The sequence below is a fragment of the Mytilus edulis genome, chromosome 12 (genome assembly GCF_963676685.1).
Source record: "Mytilus edulis chromosome 12, xbMytEdul2.2, whole genome shotgun sequence".
Taxonomy (NCBI): Eukaryota; Metazoa; Mollusca; class Bivalvia; order Mytilida; family Mytilidae; genus Mytilus; species Mytilus edulis.
The window spans coordinates 38917186-38937371 of record NC_092355.1 but is presented as its reverse complement, the minus strand read 5'-3'; the positions used below and the strand labels follow the sequence as shown (position 1 = coordinate 38937371).

At 34.6% G+C, this 20186-nt stretch overlaps 2 protein-coding genes across 3 annotated transcripts; both read left to right on the top strand.

Annotated features, from left to right (window-relative positions):
- The first annotated feature begins 2763 nt into the window (after window positions 1–2763).
- On the top strand, window positions 2764–6353 carry LOC139498422 (E3 ubiquitin-protein ligase TRIM71-like). Of its 2 annotated transcripts, none has more exons than XM_071286805.1 (2): window positions 2764–2834; window positions 4019–6353. In XM_071286805.1, exon 2 carries the CDS (start codon window positions 4025–4027, stop codon window positions 5717–5719), a length of 1695 nt encoding a protein of 564 aa, XP_071142906.1. In that variant the 5' UTR covers window positions 2764–2834; window positions 4019–4024; the 3' UTR covers window positions 5720–6353. The 2 variants fall into 2 exon arrangements, with proteins under 2 accessions (XP_071142906.1, XP_071142905.1); XM_071286804.1 differs by lacking the exon at window positions 2764–2834 and adding an exon at window positions 2852–2956.
- A 5022-nt stretch (window positions 6354–11375) lies between these two features.
- On the top strand, window positions 11376–14626 carry LOC139498421 (E3 ubiquitin-protein ligase TRIM71-like). The gene is made up of 2 exons (XM_071286803.1): window positions 11376–11472; window positions 12322–14626. Exon 2 carries the CDS (start codon window positions 12328–12330, stop codon window positions 14020–14022), a length of 1695 nt encoding a protein of 564 aa, XP_071142904.1. The 5' UTR covers window positions 11376–11472; window positions 12322–12327; the 3' UTR covers window positions 14023–14626.
- The last annotated feature ends 5560 nt before the right edge of the window (window positions 14627–20186 follow it).

Below are 20186 nucleotides of genomic sequence, written 5' to 3'. Positions count from 1 at the left end.
TAGGGAATAGGGAATAGGTAACGAATAGGTAACGAATAGGGAATAGGGAATAGGGAACGAATAGGCAACGAATAGGGAATAGGGAATAGGTAACGAATAGGTAACGAATAGGGAATAGGGAATAGGTAACGAATAGGTAACGAATAGGGAATAGGGAATAGGTAACGAATAGGCAACGAATAGGGAATAGGGAATAGGTAACGAATAGGGAATAGGGAATAGGTAACCAACTTGACGCCCATGTTCATTGAAGGATACTCAATTATTTGCTAAGCTGGCGTGAATGGAACATCAATTGTTATTTTGTTTTTATTTGAATGAATATGTAATAAATTTATCAAACAAAACTGGAATCACTACTACCAGCTATTCTTAAATGATTAATATTTTTGTTTGGCTAAACAAACGTTAATTTTATGTTTATGTGGGTCAGAAGTGTTTCTCGTTTTATATAGATTAGACATTTGGTTTTCCCGTTTTAATGGGTTTACACTTTGTTTTGGTTCTTTATAGCTTGCTGTTCGGTGTGAGCCAAGGCTTAGTTTTATTTAAGGCTGTAAAATTGTTACTTGGATGGAGAGTTGTCTCATTGGCACCCAAATCACATCTTCCTACATCTATATATATATAATTATTAAAGGAGATGTTTGCTTCAAGACCATTCTGACGGCAAATGCCATCCGTTATCATTGATTTTAATAATCCTAATAGTATTCATTTCGGAACCAAATGATCATGATATAGATTATACAACTATGCATATTTCGTATTTGTATTTTGTTTTTAGTTTTCGATCTTTAAATTCAATGTAGATACATTATAAATAGAGAAATTGGATAAAAATAAGCTTCTTTTATTTAAGATAGTCTTTTCAGTGTTGACCGTCTCTGAGAGTATTAAGCGATCTGGATATTTTTCTTTACGACGAGAGACTGCGTATCACCTGTAAGCGTAACTTGGGGATAAAAATACGTACACGTTTGATCTTTTTCGACCGGCAGTATAATTTTTGCCAAAGTCGCTGTCTGTTTTGCTGTGTAAGATGAATGAATACGCAGTAACGTTCTATCAAGCGTACAATCCGATGCCTTGTGTAGAGAAAGCCACGATCCCAGTCTCTGAACGTTAAGAACTCTGGCTCATTCTGCCCACTCCACTATAATCTCATTTGTCAGTTACATTCCAGATTTTCTTACGTTAAGAAAACTATCAATTATATTCATTTTTTAGCAAAGTGTTTTGATAAAAAGATAGATCACACTTAAAAAGTAAAATCACAAAAATACTGAACTCCGAGTAAAATTCAAAACGATAAGAACCTAATCAAATGGCAAAATCAAAACCTCAATCACATCAAACGAGTGGATAACAACTCTCATATTCAAGACTTGGTACCGGCATTTTATCATGTGGAAAATGGTAGATTAAATGTATGAGCTAGTTTAGCAAAACATTGCGAGGAATTCGATTGCCTTATATTTATACTATCATGGCATTTCTTACATAAGTCGCACCAGATGGGAAGTGCTGTCAATGAGGCAGATTTTCAATTTCGACTTGTGTCGGACTTATGAGATGTCGGATTAATGGGTTGTCGGGCAAATGAGGTGTCGAACCAATGGGATGTCGGATTTCGGGGTTGTAGAACTATTGGTTGTCGGACATATGCATAGGGTGACTGACTATTGGGATATCGGTCAAAATGAGTGTCGAACCAATAGGCGGTTGGACTCATGTGGTGTCGGACTATTGGGTTTTCGGACAAATGGGGTGTCGATCCAATAGTGTTTCAAACTAAAGGGGTTTCAGAATAGCGGGACGACCTCACTTCTTCGGGACAGTATCAAAATAGCACAAAACAATATTGTATGGATGTCGGACTTATGGGGTGTCGTACTAGTACTCTATTAGGGTGTCAAACCAATGGGGTTTCGGACAATTGGGGTGTGGGACTGGCTTGATGAAACAGCGGGGCCTCTCAATTCCGAGGAGGACATTATCCAAACAATGCAGAACGGCAGTAACAGTTATAGCGTACAACAACATATTATATTGCGCTACAGCAAATAAAGCTTTTAATTAATGATGTCATTAGGGACAGAACTATGATTTTAAAATATATTATCATGATTGGCAACAAACTGCAACCCCTGTCAAAAAAATCAAAGGAAAAGTAGAGCAAAAAAAACAGTCTTCATCTTCTTGTTTATTTTCAACAATACATAGGTGTCCTTATAATTTACAAATCAGTTTAAGTAACAAAACTACTGTAAACCAACTTATTTTCGCGAGCGATTTATTTTCGTGACTTTCGCGAATAGAAAAATAACGCGAATATTAATCGTCGCGAATATGTTATACATGGATCATTCATTATTGAACTTCAGAAAATCGCAAAATTAAATAGCCGCGAAGTGATCTAAAATGGGTAAAACGCGAAATTAAGTATCCGCGAAAATAAGTTGGTTTACAGTATGCTACATGCATCAATATAAAATACAGAAAATACGGGAAAAAATTTTAAAATTATTTAACACGACTACTATACTGAATAGAAATCCCGAATAAGGCTAGGTCAAAAGTAAACAAATCTTGATTAACTGCATTTTTACAATTTTGTCTTCATTATCAAAGTGTTTATAATGCTCGAGTCCTTTTTTTATTCGTTATACCAGTTGGCTCATACCATATTTAAATAAAGTATTAAGTAGTCTATTTAAATACATGTGTTGCGTTTATTTTGGTGGAAAGTATACATGAATTACGAACTTGCGAACTATTATATACATCCGGGTTGATTTAGTGACCCTTTATGTTTTGATATTGATTTTTATGTTGAGATACTCATATGCCTTCTATAGAAACACCAGTAAATACACATATCAATGTGTATGTCAGTTGTTTATAGTACTATTATGTTGACACAATGAGTGAGGTACCCACACAGACATAAAAGGTAAATACGACAATAAAAGGATTCCAGCTTCCAAAACTGTGTAATCATACATCGCAGACATACAAAGCACCTGACAATAATCAACCACACAGACACACACATAATATTAACAAACGAAGACAACTACGAAAAGTTGTTGAAATAGATAGTTAGTTTGACAAAGATGCCGACAAAAGAGCTCCTGTAGCTGATGTAATATACCGCGCAAAGAATAGTCACACTTCCTTCGCATAACACAAACCATGTAAAATATAACCACAAGGGCAATACAACACCGTAAAAATCTCTCGCGTCTGAATTGTACACAGGACCCCACCCGTCTTCCGGCCCCACCAGGAATGTCCATATTCAGAATACCGATATCGAGATGCTGAAACACCATGTCCAGCCAAAAATCACACGACCAAACACAACATAAAAGCACTAAGACAAATAAACTGCCAACAAAACAATAATCTATATACTACTAAAGCCGGAAGAGACCAACTTTATTGAGCCGCATAGTATCATCTGAAACAATCAAAGTCAGAAATATTTGTGATATGAGGTATAAATGAAGTATTTTGTACTTCCTAGATTTGTCTTTGAAACAATCTATTTTCCTCACAAAGCGCCAATTTTTGAGAAAACAACACAATTCGGAGACCGTTATCGATCCGTGATATATATTCTTTTGCGCATGGTCAGTCGACGTACTGTCCGCGAAATTTTAAAACTCTTTGTTTCAACACTTGAAATACATAGGAACTCGGTTATAAGATTGAAGTTTGTTAATTACTGTTTTTCGATTCTTTCTTTCGTATTTCCTGACGTGTGTTAAAAATTATTATCGTTTTAACGTTGGCATACATATTCCGTTGTTTTCTAGCAATGTGCGGTTTACTATCCATATCCGTATATTGAAAAATCCTAGGATTAAATTTTAATGTGCTTACCGAGTACCTGTGGCCCAATATTGTACCACGATTTCGTGGGCTTCTAGAATCTATAAACTTAAGACCACTTTGTACAATTTGTGAAGCAGACATTGCGTTTCAGTTATCTATCGAAATTTGTTTTCAGATTAGAATGGCCACGGCCAGTGGAACATTTTGTGGTGTGTGTGAAACCCAGCACGTGGTGAAAGAGGCCGACTACTGGTGTCCTGAATGCGAAGAAGGGCTATGCACACTTTGCGAAAAACACCACCAAGCTTCAAGGGCCACAAGAAATCATGAAGTTACTACCGTGAATGATTATAAACGAATACCGCCCACAATAGCTAGTATAAATCAATATTGTTCAGATCATGAGAAAAAATATCAGCACTACTGTTCCGAACATGAAAAACTCTGTTGTCCACTTTGCATAACGACAAATCATAAGAAATGCGACTTGTTAGCACTTGATGAAATTATCAAAACGTCAAAGACTTCTACATTATTTGACATGATGGAACAAAGTTTAAAAGATATGAAGAGCAACATTGAAAAAATTGTGGAAGACCGGAAGCAGAATCTAGAGATGATACAACAACAGCGACAGAAAATAAAGACAGATATTACCAAGATTCGTAATAAAATAAACAAACATCTAGATAAACTTGAACAAGATATACAACAGGATATCCAAGCTGCGGAACAGAAAGTCCAATCGCAAATAGAAATAATTCTTTCAAAACTCTCAGACCATGGAAAAACAATAGATAAGATACAGAATGATATCTCCTCGACGACAAGTTTTGCAACTGACCTTCAAACATTTTTTGGTGGTAAATTGTTTGAGGCCGATATCCAAAATGAAGAGAAGTGTGTGCAGTCTTTAATAGAAGATGGCGGTATACAACAAATAATTCTAATATGCAGAATGTCTGACAAGATATCTGACATACTTTCCATGAAAAGAATGGGAGAGATATCAGTTATAGCCAATCCGCCAACCATTACCATGACAACGGAAAGAGAAAAACAAGCCCAACAAATGGTACCGAAGATTTCAAACACAATCAATGACATAAATCTTACCCTATTAAAAAGATTTGAGATATCGAAAGGGGGGAAGTCATTTGAAATCGTAGGCTGCACTATCATGCCTACTAGGGAAATTGTATTCGTAGATAAAACCAATGATCGTCTAACAATCCACAGCGAAAATGGACCATTTGTTTGGGAAATACCTGTATCACATAGTCCTGTAAATATTACATGTATTGATGAAAATTCGGTCGCTGTCACCCATAATCAAAAGCCTTTTCATATAGAAATTATCAACATCGCCAATGGAAAGATTGTTAAAAGGATAAAAACATCTTATGAATGCTACGGCATTACACATCAAAAGGGAAGATTAATTTATTGTGAAACTGGAAGGGGTATTCAAACAGCAGACATCGCTGATGGAAATTCTACCACCACACTAGTAACAACCGATGGTAATCAGCACTGGAACTATGTTACATCGTCTAAAGATAAAATATACTATACAAGCAATGAATCAAATACCGTTACATGCTACACTATCACAGGACAGAAGGTTTGGGAATACAAAGATGACTCGATGTTGAATTGGATATGGGGAGTAACAATTGACAACGATTCCAATGTTTATGTGGTATCTATGAAGGATAAAAATGTCGTCGTACTTTCACCAGATGGAAAGAACGCCCGCCGATTATTAGAAGGGGGTGGAATACAAATCTCTTATGGTATCCATTTCGACAAGGTGAAAAACATTCTTCTCATTAATAACATACATGGAACAACCTTTTTGTATAACATTCAATGATTTTTTTTCAGTTTATATAAGCTAAAATTGAAGCTTTTTGAAGAAGCTGAATTGCATCATCAAGTATCACTTATTTTGTCATTTTTACAGCGGATGACCGTGAGGGCCTATCGGGTGTATTGATTTCGCCTAGATTTTCATTACGTAATATTCGTTTTGGGTTTTTAACCGATCTATTAACATGATGAACACGTAGACATCATCAAGTGCAAACTAACATTCCTTATCGCTTGTTATAAATTAATTTCTACAATGAATACTTATCAAGAAGATACATTAATAATATTAAAATGTTTTGTTATATGAATATTCATTTAAGTAAAAATATCATTAATATCTATTCTCATGCATGCGCAAGAATATCTCAAGAACTTTTGCAATCTCAAAGAACGCTAACTCTGGATGGATGATTGAAAAATGTTTTGCGGGAAAATACGACTGCCTACTCAAATCCATTTATTAGAAAAAATCGAATTATTACAGAAGAGTGATGTGTCCACCATGCACTTGCACTGCACTATAATTAATAAAGTATAATAGAAAGATATAGAAATGCATGAACATTAGATATACATGTAACTGTAATATACAAGTTTTAATAAAGTATATAACAATAAACCAGAGTATACTGATTGGTATCACTACGCTATAAGTCATTACTTTATCATCCATGCACGAAATTGTTCAAGAATCAAATTATATCTGTACATTAACCTCACTTTTAGGTATAGAGATGTGATTTTGTTCTGAAACAAGTGCTTGTCGGACCATCTAAAAGAACTTGCCGATGTTCAGTACTTCAGTACTTTGATGAATGTAGTTATAAAATACAAGAATTATTCAGGAGTTATGCCTCTTTGTCAATAATTATGAGTGTATTTGCAAATTTTATTGTACGTTCAAATTATAACCAAGAGAAAATATAAATAGAGATATTTGATATGGTTGCCAACTATCCAAGTGGATGTCCAAATGAAGTGGTTTTAAGCAGTTTTAGGTCAGCGTACAGCATTTAACAATAAGCAAAACCCTACCGGATAGTCAGTTATAAAAGGCTCCTGCATAAAACTGTGAAACAATTCACATGAAAATACCAAAAACCAGATGTATGACAGATTAATAAAAGAAAAACAAGACAGACTGCGAACCAACAATAACCGCTAAATTACAGGTTAGTGGTATCTAATAAAGGCAAATATCGAATGTGGCGAGGATAATTTTTTTTGTGAAAACTCAACTTTCTCTTTGACCTGGGACAGTAGGGTAACAGAAAAACATAAGAACCGTTGCAAAATGGCTTCGCTCATTTGATTAACAATAAGCACAACAAAATAACAATCAAACCGATTTTGAAAGTTTGTACACGTCTAATTCATCTCCTACAAGACCGTTAATTAATGTTTGTATAGTAAATTCCTTAGCCCCGTTGAATTGTCACTCCTATCCAAAGTCAGGAATCTCTAGACTTTGTTAGTCTTGTGTGTTTTGGGGATCGTTTAGGTCAATTGTGTGTTTTGGAGTTAGCTCAGTAGCTGTGGCGTCCATTTCGATGAAACAGTATACATCATTGTTTAGGGGAGGCCCGATTGCGGATGCGGGGTTTTCTCGCTCCGTTGAAGACCCATTGAAGGCCATGGGCTGTTTTCTGCTCTTTGTTTGTTTTTTGTCTCTTTGACACATTCCACGTTTAAATTTCTTTAGCATTGCTATATGGTCAAACGTGTATCTGAAAGACAATTTTTGTTTTCACACCCATTCAGATCACTCAAACTCGCGATCATATTTAGGAGTTGGATTATGTTAAAAAAAAAGTATTATTTACCAATTAAGATGTCTGTAACCTTTATGTGTGTATAAAGTTTTATCCATATTTCACGAACTCTATCCTTTTGATGGCTTTAAATTGTGCCTCAACACATAACATATAAGTCATTATTTTTTTAAGGTTTATATTTTAAATATACGACGTTATCGAGTTAACAAACTACGGAGGTTGATTAATTGATTGCTTCAAGTTCAGTGTCAAATAGTTCATAAATGATTATGATGAGAACCAATTGTTTGCTTTACGTCCAGTGGCAAATATTTCATAAATGATCAGTTGCGAACTTTTTGTTTGTTTTCCGTCCAGTGGCAAATATTTCATAAATGATCAGGATGAGAACTTATTGTTTGTTTTCGTCCAGTGGAAAACATTTCCTAAGTAGACAGGATGAGGACCAAATGTTTGCTTTTCGTCCAGTGGCAAAAAAAATCATAAATGTTCAGGAAGAAAACTAATTGTTTGCTTTTCGTCCAGTGGCAAATATTTCATAATGTTCAGGATAAGAAATCATTGTTTGCTTTTCGTCCAGTGGCAAATATTTCATAAATGTTTAGAATGATAACTAATTGTTTGCTTTTCGAAAAGTGGCAATTTTTTAAAAGTTAAGGATGAGAAATATTGTTTACTTTTTTGTCCAGTGGGAAATATTTCATGGATGTTCAGGATGAGAACTGATTAACAATTACAACAATAGATCATACCTTTATCATAGGGTGACTGGTATGTACTTGTGAAGGTTAGAAAATATTTAATGCCATTTGAAAATGAGAATATATTAGATCGAAAAAGAAATCTAGCATTACTACAGGTCACCCAATAACTCCTATTAGGTCAAGCTCAGATTATTAAATATTCTGAATAAAGACACAAAAGTATATTCATATTTGAACGTAATTAATATGCACAATGCCAAAAAAAATCGTGAAATTTCGAATTCAGGTCTGGACTGAAATTTAAAAAAACACGAAATCACTACGTTCAGAGAACACTGCCAGCTATTCTTACATGCTTAATATTTTATATGTATTTAACAAACGTATAATTATTATAGGTGATTTTCACTTCAAAACAATTCTGACGGCAAATGCTCTAATACGTTATCATTAGTTCTAACAATCCTGATAGTATTCACTTAAAATCCAAATGATCAGGATATCGTTTATACAACTTTAATATGGATATTTCGAATTTATTTTCTTTTTAAGTTTTCGATTTTTAAATTAAGAACAGTGCAGATACAGTCATAATACATTTTAAAAAAATGGATAAAAATAAGTTTCTTTCATTTTAGATAAAGTCTTTTCAGTGTTGACCGTTTCGGAGAGTATAATGCGGTCTGATTTTTTTTTACGACGATAGACTGCTTATCACCTGAAGGGTAATTTGGAGATAAAATTATGTACACGTTTGGTCTTTTTCGACAGTAAAACCCTTGCCAAAATGGGCGTCCGTTTTTTGTGTATGATGAATAAATACGTAGCCACGTCCGATGAGACGTTTAAGTCGCTACCTTTTGAAAAGAGGGTGTCACGATCCCAGTCTCTAAACGTTTAGAATTCTTGCTCTTTCTGTCCTCTCCAATAAACCCTCATTTGTCAGTGGCAGTCCATATTTTCCAACTTTCATCCCCTGGTCTATTTCGTTTGAAAGGACCTACCTATTGCAAACTTGTTAGTTGATTGTTTTTCCTAATATGAATGAAATATTGGTCACTGTACGTTAAACAATCTATCAATCATATTACTTTTTTAGCGGAGCGTTTTAAGGAAAAACAAGATCACACTTTAAAAATGTAAATCACAAAAATATTGTACTTTAAGGAAAATTCAAAACCTAATTAAATGGCAAAATCGAAAGCTCAAACACATAAAACGAATGGATATCAACTGTCATATCCTGGACTTTATACAGGCCCTTTCTCATTTAGAAAATTGTGGATTAAATGTATGAGCTAGTTTAACAACCTTATATCTAAAGTATCATGGCATTTCTTACACACGTCATAGCAGATGGGATGTGCTGTCTTCTCCTTTTCTTTAAACTAAGTAGACACTAGTTCAATAATTCAATATACCACGCTAATTTAATCTCTCAATCAGATTTTTAATTTCATCTTGTGTCGGACTTATGGGATGTCAGATTATTGGGCTGTCGGGCAAATAGGGTGTCGAACTATTGGGTTACGGACATATGCATGGGTTGTCGGACTATTGGGATATCGGACAAAATGGATGTCGAACCAATGGGGTGTTAGAATTATGTGGTGTCGGACTTACGGCATGTCGGACTGTTGGATTGTTGGACACATGGCTTCGCGAAACAATGGGGTTTCAAACTAAAGGGGTTTCAGAATATCGGGGCGACCCCACTTCTTTGGGACAGTATCCGAATAGCACAAAATAAAACTGCATGATTGCGGACGTGTGGGCTGTCATTCTATTAGGTTGTCAGAGTAATGGAATGTCAAACCAATTGGGTCTCGCACTAATAGGGTGTGGGACTAAAATGGTGTCAAAATAGCGGGGCGACTCAACTTCGACGAGGACAGTATCGAAACAATAAAAAATAAAACCATATAGTTATATAGATTATCCTAGTAATGTTTAAAATTGAGAATGGAAATGGGGAATGTGTCAAAGAGACAACAACCCAACCAAATAAAAAAACAACAGCAGAGGGTCACCAACAGGTCTTCAATGTAGCGAGAAATTCCCGCACCCGGAGGCGTCCTTCAGCTGGCCCCTAAACAAATATATACTAGTCCAGTGATAATGAACGCCATACTAATTTCCAAATTGTACACAAGAAACTAAAATTAAAATAATACAAGACTAACAAAGGCCAGAGGCTCCTGACTTGGGACAGGCATGTATCCGAATAGCACAAAATAAAACTGCATGATTGCGGACGTGTGGGCTGTCATTCTATTAGGTTGTTAGAGTAATGGAATGTCAAACCGGCGGGGTTAAACATGTTTGTGAGATCTCAACCCTCCCCCTATACCTCTAACCAATGTAGTAAAGTAAACGCATAACAATAGGCACATTAAAATTCAGTTCAAGAGAAATCCGAGTCTGGTGTCAGAAGATGTAACCAAAGAAAATAAACAAAATGACAATAATACATAAATAACAACAGACTACTAGCAGTTAACTGACATGCCATATGTATATATGAAGTTTTTTGACGTATGTATCTTCAGAAAGTTTGGTATTGATATTTAAAAGAACACTTTGAATTTTAAGGAAGACCATAACATTACCGTAGGGCAACTGCAGAACGGTAGCAAAAGTTAGCGTGCAACAACATATCATATTGCGCTACGGCAAATAAAGCTTTTAATTTATGACGTCATCAGGGACAGAACTATGATTAAATATATTATCATGCTTGGCAACAAACTGCAACCCCTGACAGAATAACCAAAGGACAACTAGAGCGAAAAACCCAGTCTTCATCTTCTGTTTCAACAATAGACAGTTGACCTTATAATTTACAAATCATTTCAAGTCTATAACAGTTTCAAAACAGTAAAAGAGATGCTACATGTATCAATACAGCATTCTCAAAATAAAGAAAAAAAAATATTAAACACGACTGCTACTGAATAGGTTCCTGATTAAGGATATAGTGTCCAAGTATACAATTCTTTTGCTAACTGACCATTTATAATTTTTGTTATATATTATTTAAGTGTTTGTAATTGTCGAGTCTCTAACTTCTATTCGTGATACCAGTCTTCGTTTGACAGTTGGAATATACCATATTTAAAGAAAGAAAGAAGCAGTCAATTTAAGTACATGTGCTGCGTTTATTTGGGTGGAAAGTATACACGAATTACGTTTTTGCGAACGTTATACATCCGGGTTGGTTTAGTGACCCTGTGCGTTTTGATAGTGATCTTTAATGATGAAATACTCATTTTAAGGTAAATAACCTACATTTATTTAATATATCTACAAATCAATGTCATGGCGAAAGACCTATATTGGGAAAACGCACAGGTAAGCAAAAGTACTTTCGAATTCATTGTTATGACCTTCTACATGTTTTATAGAAACACCAGGAAATACACATATCAATCTGCATTTCAGTTGTTCATAATTATGTTATAGAGACACAATTGAACGAGGAACCCGATGAGACATAAAAGGTAAATGTGACAATAAAAGGGTTCCAGCTACCAAAACTGTGTAATCATACATAGCAGACATACAAAACATCTTACAGTAAAAACAAACAAACACACACACACACACAATGTTACAAACAGAGACGCCTACGAAAGATTGTTGCAGTAGATAATAAATTTGACAAAGACGCCGACCGAAAAGGCTCCTGTAGTTGATATCAATTACCGCGCAAAGTACACACTTCCTTCGCAAAACACAAACCATGTAAATAAACTCATCATAGATATCAGGACTGAAACTTTATATTTAGGTCAGACGCGCGTTTCGTCTACAAATACCACACCTCAAAAATCTCTCGCGTCTTAATTGTACCCAGGACCCCCCCCCCCCCCCCCCCCACACACACACACATACACAAACACACACATACGCAAATACACAGAGACGTCCAACTTCATAGACCCGACATCGGGATGCACAAACACCATGTCATACCCAAAATCAGACATTCAAAACGCAACATAAATGCAGCAAAATAAATTAACTGCCAAGAAAATTAGTGTATAACACAACGTAACTCAAGACCATCTTGTACAATTTATGAAGCAGACACTGCATATTTATCAAGTGAAATTTGTTTTCAGATAAGAATGGCTTCAGCAAGTGAAACATGTTGTGGTGTTTGTGAAACCCAGCACGTGGTGACAGAGGCCACCTTCTGGTGCCCTGAATGCGATGAAGGGCTATGCGCATTATGCCAAAAACACCACCAAGCTTCCAGGGCCACAAGAAATCATGAAGTTACTTCAGTGGATAATTATAAACGAATACCATCCACAATAGCTAGTATAAATCATTTCTGCTCAGATCATGAGAAAAAGTATCAGCTCTACTGTTCCGAACATGAAAAACTCTGTTGCCCACTTTGCATTACGACAAATCATAAGAAATGCGACTTGTTAGCAGTGGATGAAATTGTCAAAACGTCGAAGACTTCCGCATTATTTGAAATGATGGAACGAAGTTTGAAAGATATGAAAAGCAACATGGAAAAAATCGTGAAAGACCGGAAGCAGAATTTGGAGATAATACAACAACAGCGACAGAAATTTAAGGCAGACATAAAAACGATTCGTACTAAAATCAACAAACATCTAGACAAACTTGAACAAGAAATACAACAGGATATTCAAGCTGCAGAACAGAAAATCAAATCACAAATAGAAAGACTACTTTCAAAACTCTCAGACCATGGGAAAACCATAGATAAGATACAAAATGATATATCTTCGACAAAAAGTTTTGCAACTGACATTCAGACATTTTTTGGTGGTAAAATGTTTGAGGCCGATATCCAAAAGGAAGAGAAGTTTATGCAGTCTTTAATAGAAGATGGAAGCATCCAACAAATAAATATAATATGCAGAATCGATAACAAGATGTCTGACATAATTTCTATGAAGAAAATTGGAGAGATATCAGTTAAAGTCGACCCGCCTACCATTACCATAACGACGGAAAGAGAAAAACAAGCTCAACAAATGGTACCGAAGATTTCAAACACAATCAATGACATAAATCTTACCCTATTAAAAAGATTTGAGATATCGAATAGGGGGGGTTATTCTGAAATCTCAGGCTGCACTATCATGCCTACTAGGGAAATTGTATTCGTAGATAAAACCAATGATCGTCTAACAATCCACAGCGAAAATGGACCATTTGTTTGTGAAATACCTGTATCACATAGTCCTGTAAATATTACATGTATTGATGAAAATTCGGTCGCTGTCACTCATTATCAAAAGCCTTTTCATATAGAAATTATCAACATCGCCAAAAGAAAGATTGTTAAAAGTATAAAAACATCTTACGAATGCTACGGCATTACACATCAAAGGGGAAGATTAATTTATTATGAAACAGGAAGGGGTATTCAAACAGCAGACATCGCTGATGAAAGTTCTACCACCACAGTAGTAACAATCGATGGTAAACAGTACTGGAACTATGTTACATCATCTAAAGATAAGATATATCATACATGTAATGAATCAAATACCGTTACATGCTACACAGTCACAGGACAGAAGATTTGGGAATTCAAAGATGACTCAATGTTGACATCGATTCGGGGAGTAACAGTTGACAACGATTCCAATGTGTATTTGGTATCAATAAACAATGACAATGTTGTCGTACTTTCACCAGATGGAAAGAACGCCCGCCGATTATTAGAAGGGAGTGGAATAAAAATGCCTTATGGTATCCATTTCGACCAGGTGAAAAACATTCTTCTCATTAATACCATAAATGGAACAGTCTTTTTGTATAACATTCAATGATTGTTTTTCAGTTTATATAAGCTAAAACTGCAGCTAATTGAAGAAGCTGAATTGCATAATCAAGTATCACTTATTTTATCATTTTTACAGCGAATGACCGTGAGGGCATTCCGATGTATTGATTTCGCCTAGATTTTCATTACGTAATATTCGTTTTGGGTTTTTAACCGATCTATTAACATGATGAACACATCAAGTGCAAAATAACATTCCTTATCGCTTGTTATAAATTAATTTCTACAATGAATACTTAAAGATGAATTAATAATTTTAAAATGTTTTGTTATATGAATATACATTTAAGTAAAAATATCATTAATATCTATTCACATGCATGCGCAAGAATATCTCAAGAACTTTTGCAATCCCAAAGAACGTTAACTATGCATGAATTATTGAAAAATGTTTTGCGGGAAAATACGACTGCCGACTCAAATCCATTTATTAGAAAAAATCGAATTATTACAGAAGGGTGACGTGTCCACCATGCACTTGCACTGCACTATAATTGATATAGTATAATAGAAAGATATAGAAATGCATGAAAATTAGATATACATGTAGCTGTAATATACAAGTAGTAATATAGTATATAACAATAAACTGATTGGTATCACTACGCTATAAGTCATTACTTTATCATCCATGCACGAAATTGTTCAAGAAACAAATTATATCGTACATTAACCTCCGTTTTAGGTATAGAGATGTGATTTTGTTCTGAAGTAAGTGCTTGTCGGACCATCTAAAATGTCTTGCCAATGTTCAGTACTTCAGTACTTTGATGAATTTAGTTATGAAATACAAGAATTATTCAGGAGTTATGCCTCTTTATCGATAATTATGAGTGTATTTGCAATTTTTATTGTACATTCAAGTTATAACCAAGAGAAAATATAAAATAGATATATTTGATATGGTTGCCAATGAACTATCCAAGTGGATGTCCAAATGAAGTGGATTTAAGCAGTTTTAGGTCACCGTACAGCATTTAACATTAAGCAAAACCCCTACCGCATAGTCAGTTATAAAAAGCTCCTGTATAAAACTGTGAAACAATTCTCATGAAAAAACCAAAAACGAGATGTATGACAGATTAATAAAAGAAAAACAAATATGACAGATTAATAAAAGAAAAACAAATATGACAGATTAATAAAAGAAAAACAAATATGACAGATTAATAAAAGAAAAACAAATATGACAGATTAATAAAAGAAAAACAAATATGACAGACAGCAAACCAACAATAACCGCTACATAACAGGTTAGTGGTATCTAATAAAGGCAAATATCGAATGTGACGAGGATAATTTTTTTGTGAAAACTCAACTTTCTCTTTGACCTGGGACAGTAGAGTTACAGCAAAACATAAAAACCATTGCAAAATGGCTTCGCTCATTTGATCAACAATAAGCACAACAAAATAACAATCAAACCGATTTTTGAAAGTTTGTACACTAATTCATCTCCTACAAGACCGTTAATTAATGTTTGTATAATAAATTCCTTAGCCCCGTTGAATTGTCACTCCTATCCAAAGTCAGGAATCTCTAGACTGTTAGTCTTGTGTGTTTTGGTGATCGTTTAGGTCTATTGTGTGTTTTGGAGTTAGCTCAGTCGCTGTGGCGTCCATTTCGATGAAACAGTATACATCATTGTTTAGGGGAGGCCCGATTGCAGATGCGTTATTTTCTCGCTCCGTTGAAGACCCATTGAAGGTCTTGGGCTGTTTTCTGCTCTTTGTTTGTTTTTTGTCTCTTTGACACATTCCACGTTTAAATGTTCTAATAATTTCGTTCTTAACAATTGGTCAGCTTCTTTAGCATTGCTATAGGGTCAAACGTGTATCTTAAAGACAATATTTGTTTTCACACCCATTCAGATCACTCAATCTCGCGATCATATTTAGGAGTATGATTATGTTAAAAAAAAGTATTATTTACCAATTTAGATGTCTGTAACCTTTATGTGTGTATAAAGTTATCCATATTTCATGTAACTCTATCCTTTTGATGGCTTTTAATTGTGCCTCTTTACATAACATATAAGTCATTATTATTTTAAGGAGTATATTTTAAATATACGACGTTATCGAGTTAACAAACTATGGAGGTTGATTAATTGATTGCTTCAAGTTCAGTGGCAGATAGTTCATGTATGTTCAGGACGAGATAAACGATTAACGATAAAAAGAAAAGAGTAAGACCAATTCTGTAATAGTGTTTCGTCCAATGGCAAATATTTCATAATGTTCATGATGAGAACCAATTGTTTGCTTTTCGTCCAGTGGCAAATATTTCCTAAGTAGACAGAATAAGAAATAATTGTTTGCATTTCGTCCAGTGGCAAATATTTTATAATGTTTAGAATGATAAATAATTGTTTGCTTTTCAAAAAGTGGCAATTTTTGCTTTTTGTCCATTAACAAATATTTCATGGATGTTCAGGATGAGAACTGATTAACAATAGCAACAATAGACCATTATACCTTTATCATAGGGTGACTAGTATGAACTTATAAAGGTTAGAAAATATTTAATGCCATTGGAAAATGAGAATATATTAGATCGAAAAAGAAATCTAGCATTACTACAGGTCACCCAATAACTTCTATTATACTTTTTGTTTACGTTTTAATGTGCAAAGAGTGTGGCACTATTTTAACACCATGCATCGGATTTTGACCGGACGTGCCTCGAATTTAAACATCAGTCACAGTCAAACGGATGCCTAACTTTGGTTAGGGTTATATACTATTGATCAGAGAATCTTAATTATATTGGGGTAAAAAAACTAATAAGATAATCAATTGAGGTCAAGCAAAGATTATTAAATATTCTGAATAAAGAAACAAAAGTATATTCATATTTCAACGTTATATTAATATGCACAATGCCAAAAAAATCGAAAATTTCGAATTCAGGTCTGGACTGACTTTCTTGCCACGTATATTAATAATTCTACAGAATGGCCCGATCACTTACTTGGCACAACATTAATGAAATTACACAATGTAAAAATCAAAGGTTATGCATTAGTAATAATCAAAAGACATACATTTCTTATGGCGATATACCCACATCTCAAATTATATAATTAACTATCAAAGGTACCAGGCTTATACTTTAATACGCCAGACGCGCGTTTCGTCTACATAAGACTCATCAGTGACGCTCAGATAAAAAAAAAGGTAAAAAGCCAAACAAGTACAAAGTTGAAGATCATCAAGGAACCAAAATTAGAAAAACAATTGTGCCAAAACAAATATACACCAAAAGATAAAAAAAAGGTTCTGAAAGCATACATCAAAACGTTTAATCACGCTGCAATTGTTTGCACCTGTACTAAGTTAGGAATCTGATGTTCAGTTGTTATTGATTGTTTATGTGGATCATAAGTGTTTCTCGTTTTTTATGTAGATTAGATCGTTGGTTTTCCCGTTGAAATGGTTTTACACTTTTTTTTTTTAGCCCTTTATATCTTGCTGTTCGATGTGAGCCTAGACTCCGTGTTGAAGACCGTACCTTGACCTATAATGGTTTACTTGGATAAGTTGTGACTTGGATGGAGAGTTGTCTCATTGGCACTCATACCACATCTCCCTATATCTATAACTTTCTCATCAATGAAAATACTTTTTTCTTTCATGTCTTTGCATCTTTGCAATGCAAACGACATTTAGAAGCAAGAGCAAAGATTTGTCGACTCGGAGAATAATGTGCCAGTTTTTAGCAGCAAAATGTATTAAAAGTACATGTATGGTGTTTATGACATTTCTGTACGCGTACCATTTCATTTTATTTCTGTTTTATTGTTCAGCATGTTCAGGTCGTGTGTTATAAGCTATAATCACACGTTGTGTTTGCTTATGTGTTCAATGACCGATACTCAATTATTTGCTAAGCTGGCGAGAACAAAATAACAATAAATTTTATTTTGTTTTTATTTCAATGAATATTTTTCTAAATTTAAAAAACACGAAATCACTACGTTCAGAGAACACTGCCAGCTATTCTTACATGCTTAATATTTTATATGTATTTAACAAACGTATAATTATTATAGGTGATTTTCACTTCAAAACAATTCTGACGGCAAATGCTCTAATACGTTATCATTAGTTCTAACAATCCTTTAAGTTTTCACTTAAAATCCAAATGATCAGGATATCGTTTATACAACTTTAATATGGATATTTCGAATTTATTTTCTTTTTAAGTTTTCGATTTTTAAATTAAGAACAGTGCAGATACAGTCATAATAAATTTACAAAAATGGATAAAAATAAGTTTCTTTCATTTTAGATATATAGGCTTTTCAGTGTTGACTGTTTCGGAGAGTATAATGCGGTCTGAATGTTTTTACGACGATAGACTGTTTATCACCTGAAGGGTAATTTAGAGATAAAATTATGTACACGTTTGGTCTTTTTCGACAGTAAAACCCTTGCCGAAATGGGCGTCCGTTTTAATGTGTATGATGAATAAATACGTAGCCACGTCCGATCAGACGTTTAAGTCGCTACTGTTTGAAAAGAGAGTGTCACGATCCCAGTCTCTGAACGTTTAGAATTCTTGCTCTTTCTGTCCTCTCCAATAAACCCTCATTTGTCAGTGGCAGTCCAGATTTTCCAACTTTCATCCCCTGGTCTATTTCGTTTGAAAGGACCTATCTATTGCATACTTGTTAGTTGATTGTTTTTCTCAATATGAATGAAATATTGGTCACTGTACGTTAAACAAACTATCAATCATATTACTTTTTTAGCGGAGTATTTTTATGAAAAACAAGATCACACTTTAAAAATGTAAATCACAAAAATATTGAACTCCAAGGAAAATTCAAAACCTAATTAAATGGCAAAATCGAAAGGTCAAGCACATAAAACGAATGGATAACAACTGTCATATTCCGGACTTTATACAGGCCTTTTCTCATGTAGAAAATTGGTGATTAAATGTATGAGCTAGTTTAACAACCTTATATCTAAAGTATCATGGCATTTCTTACACACGTCATAGCAGATGGGATGTGCTGTCTTCTCCTTTTCTTTAAACTAAGTAGACACTAGTTCAATAATTCGATATACCACGCTAATTTAATCTCTGAATCAGATTTTTAATTTCAAATTGTGTCGGATTTATGGGATGTCGGATTATTGGGTTGTCGGGCAAATAGGGTGTCGAACTATTGGGTTACGGACATATGCATGGGTTGTCAGACTATTGGGATATCGGACAAAATGGATGTCGAACCAATGGGGTGTTAGAATTATGTGGTGTCGGACTTATGGCATGTCGGACTATTGAATTGTTGGACACACGGCTTCCCGAAACAATGGGGTTTCAAACTAAAGGGGTTTCAGAATATCGGGGCGACCCCACTTCTTTGGGACAGTATCCAAATAGCACAAAATAAAACTGCATGAATGTCGGACGTGTGGGGTGTCATTCTATTAGGATGTCAGAGTAATGGAATGTCAAACCAATTGGGTCTCGGACTAATGGGGTGTGGGACTAAAATGGTGTCAAAATAGCGGGAAGACATAACTTCGACGAGTACAGTATCCAAACAATAAAAAATAAAACCATAGAGTGGAGGGCCAATATTCGCCGTGGACACTTTTCCGCCGTTTTACTATTTTTTCTGTAAAATATTTGTGCCGGTACCCAGTACTTGACTAATAGATGGTAAAGGCTGTTTGAAATTGTCGAACCTTTTGGATATTCCTCTTTACCCCATTTTAATGGTTATTCGCACATATAAAGAAATATGCAGGTATTTTCAAACAACTTTTGGCTTTGATGTTAGATGAAAATCATGCGCAGTCTAAATGTAAGTATTTGTGAGAAAAATCGTAAAGAAATGATCTCTCACGCTAATTCGTGTAATCACAAACATTCGTTTTTATAATATACCAAGATAATGTGGATGGTCATATCATACATTGCGGCGAAAATGTATTCCCCATGGTAAACGAACAACTTGATTTCCTCTTGAGTTTGCGTTCATTTTTAACATAATTATCCAATGTTTTGAAGTGAATTTCTCTATAAATTTTTTTTCCATATAGTCAAATTTCTGAAACCTATATAAAAAGTTCTAAATATTCGAATGTATGTCCGATGTAAGTGGAAATGAACTAATTATGCGGCGAATAT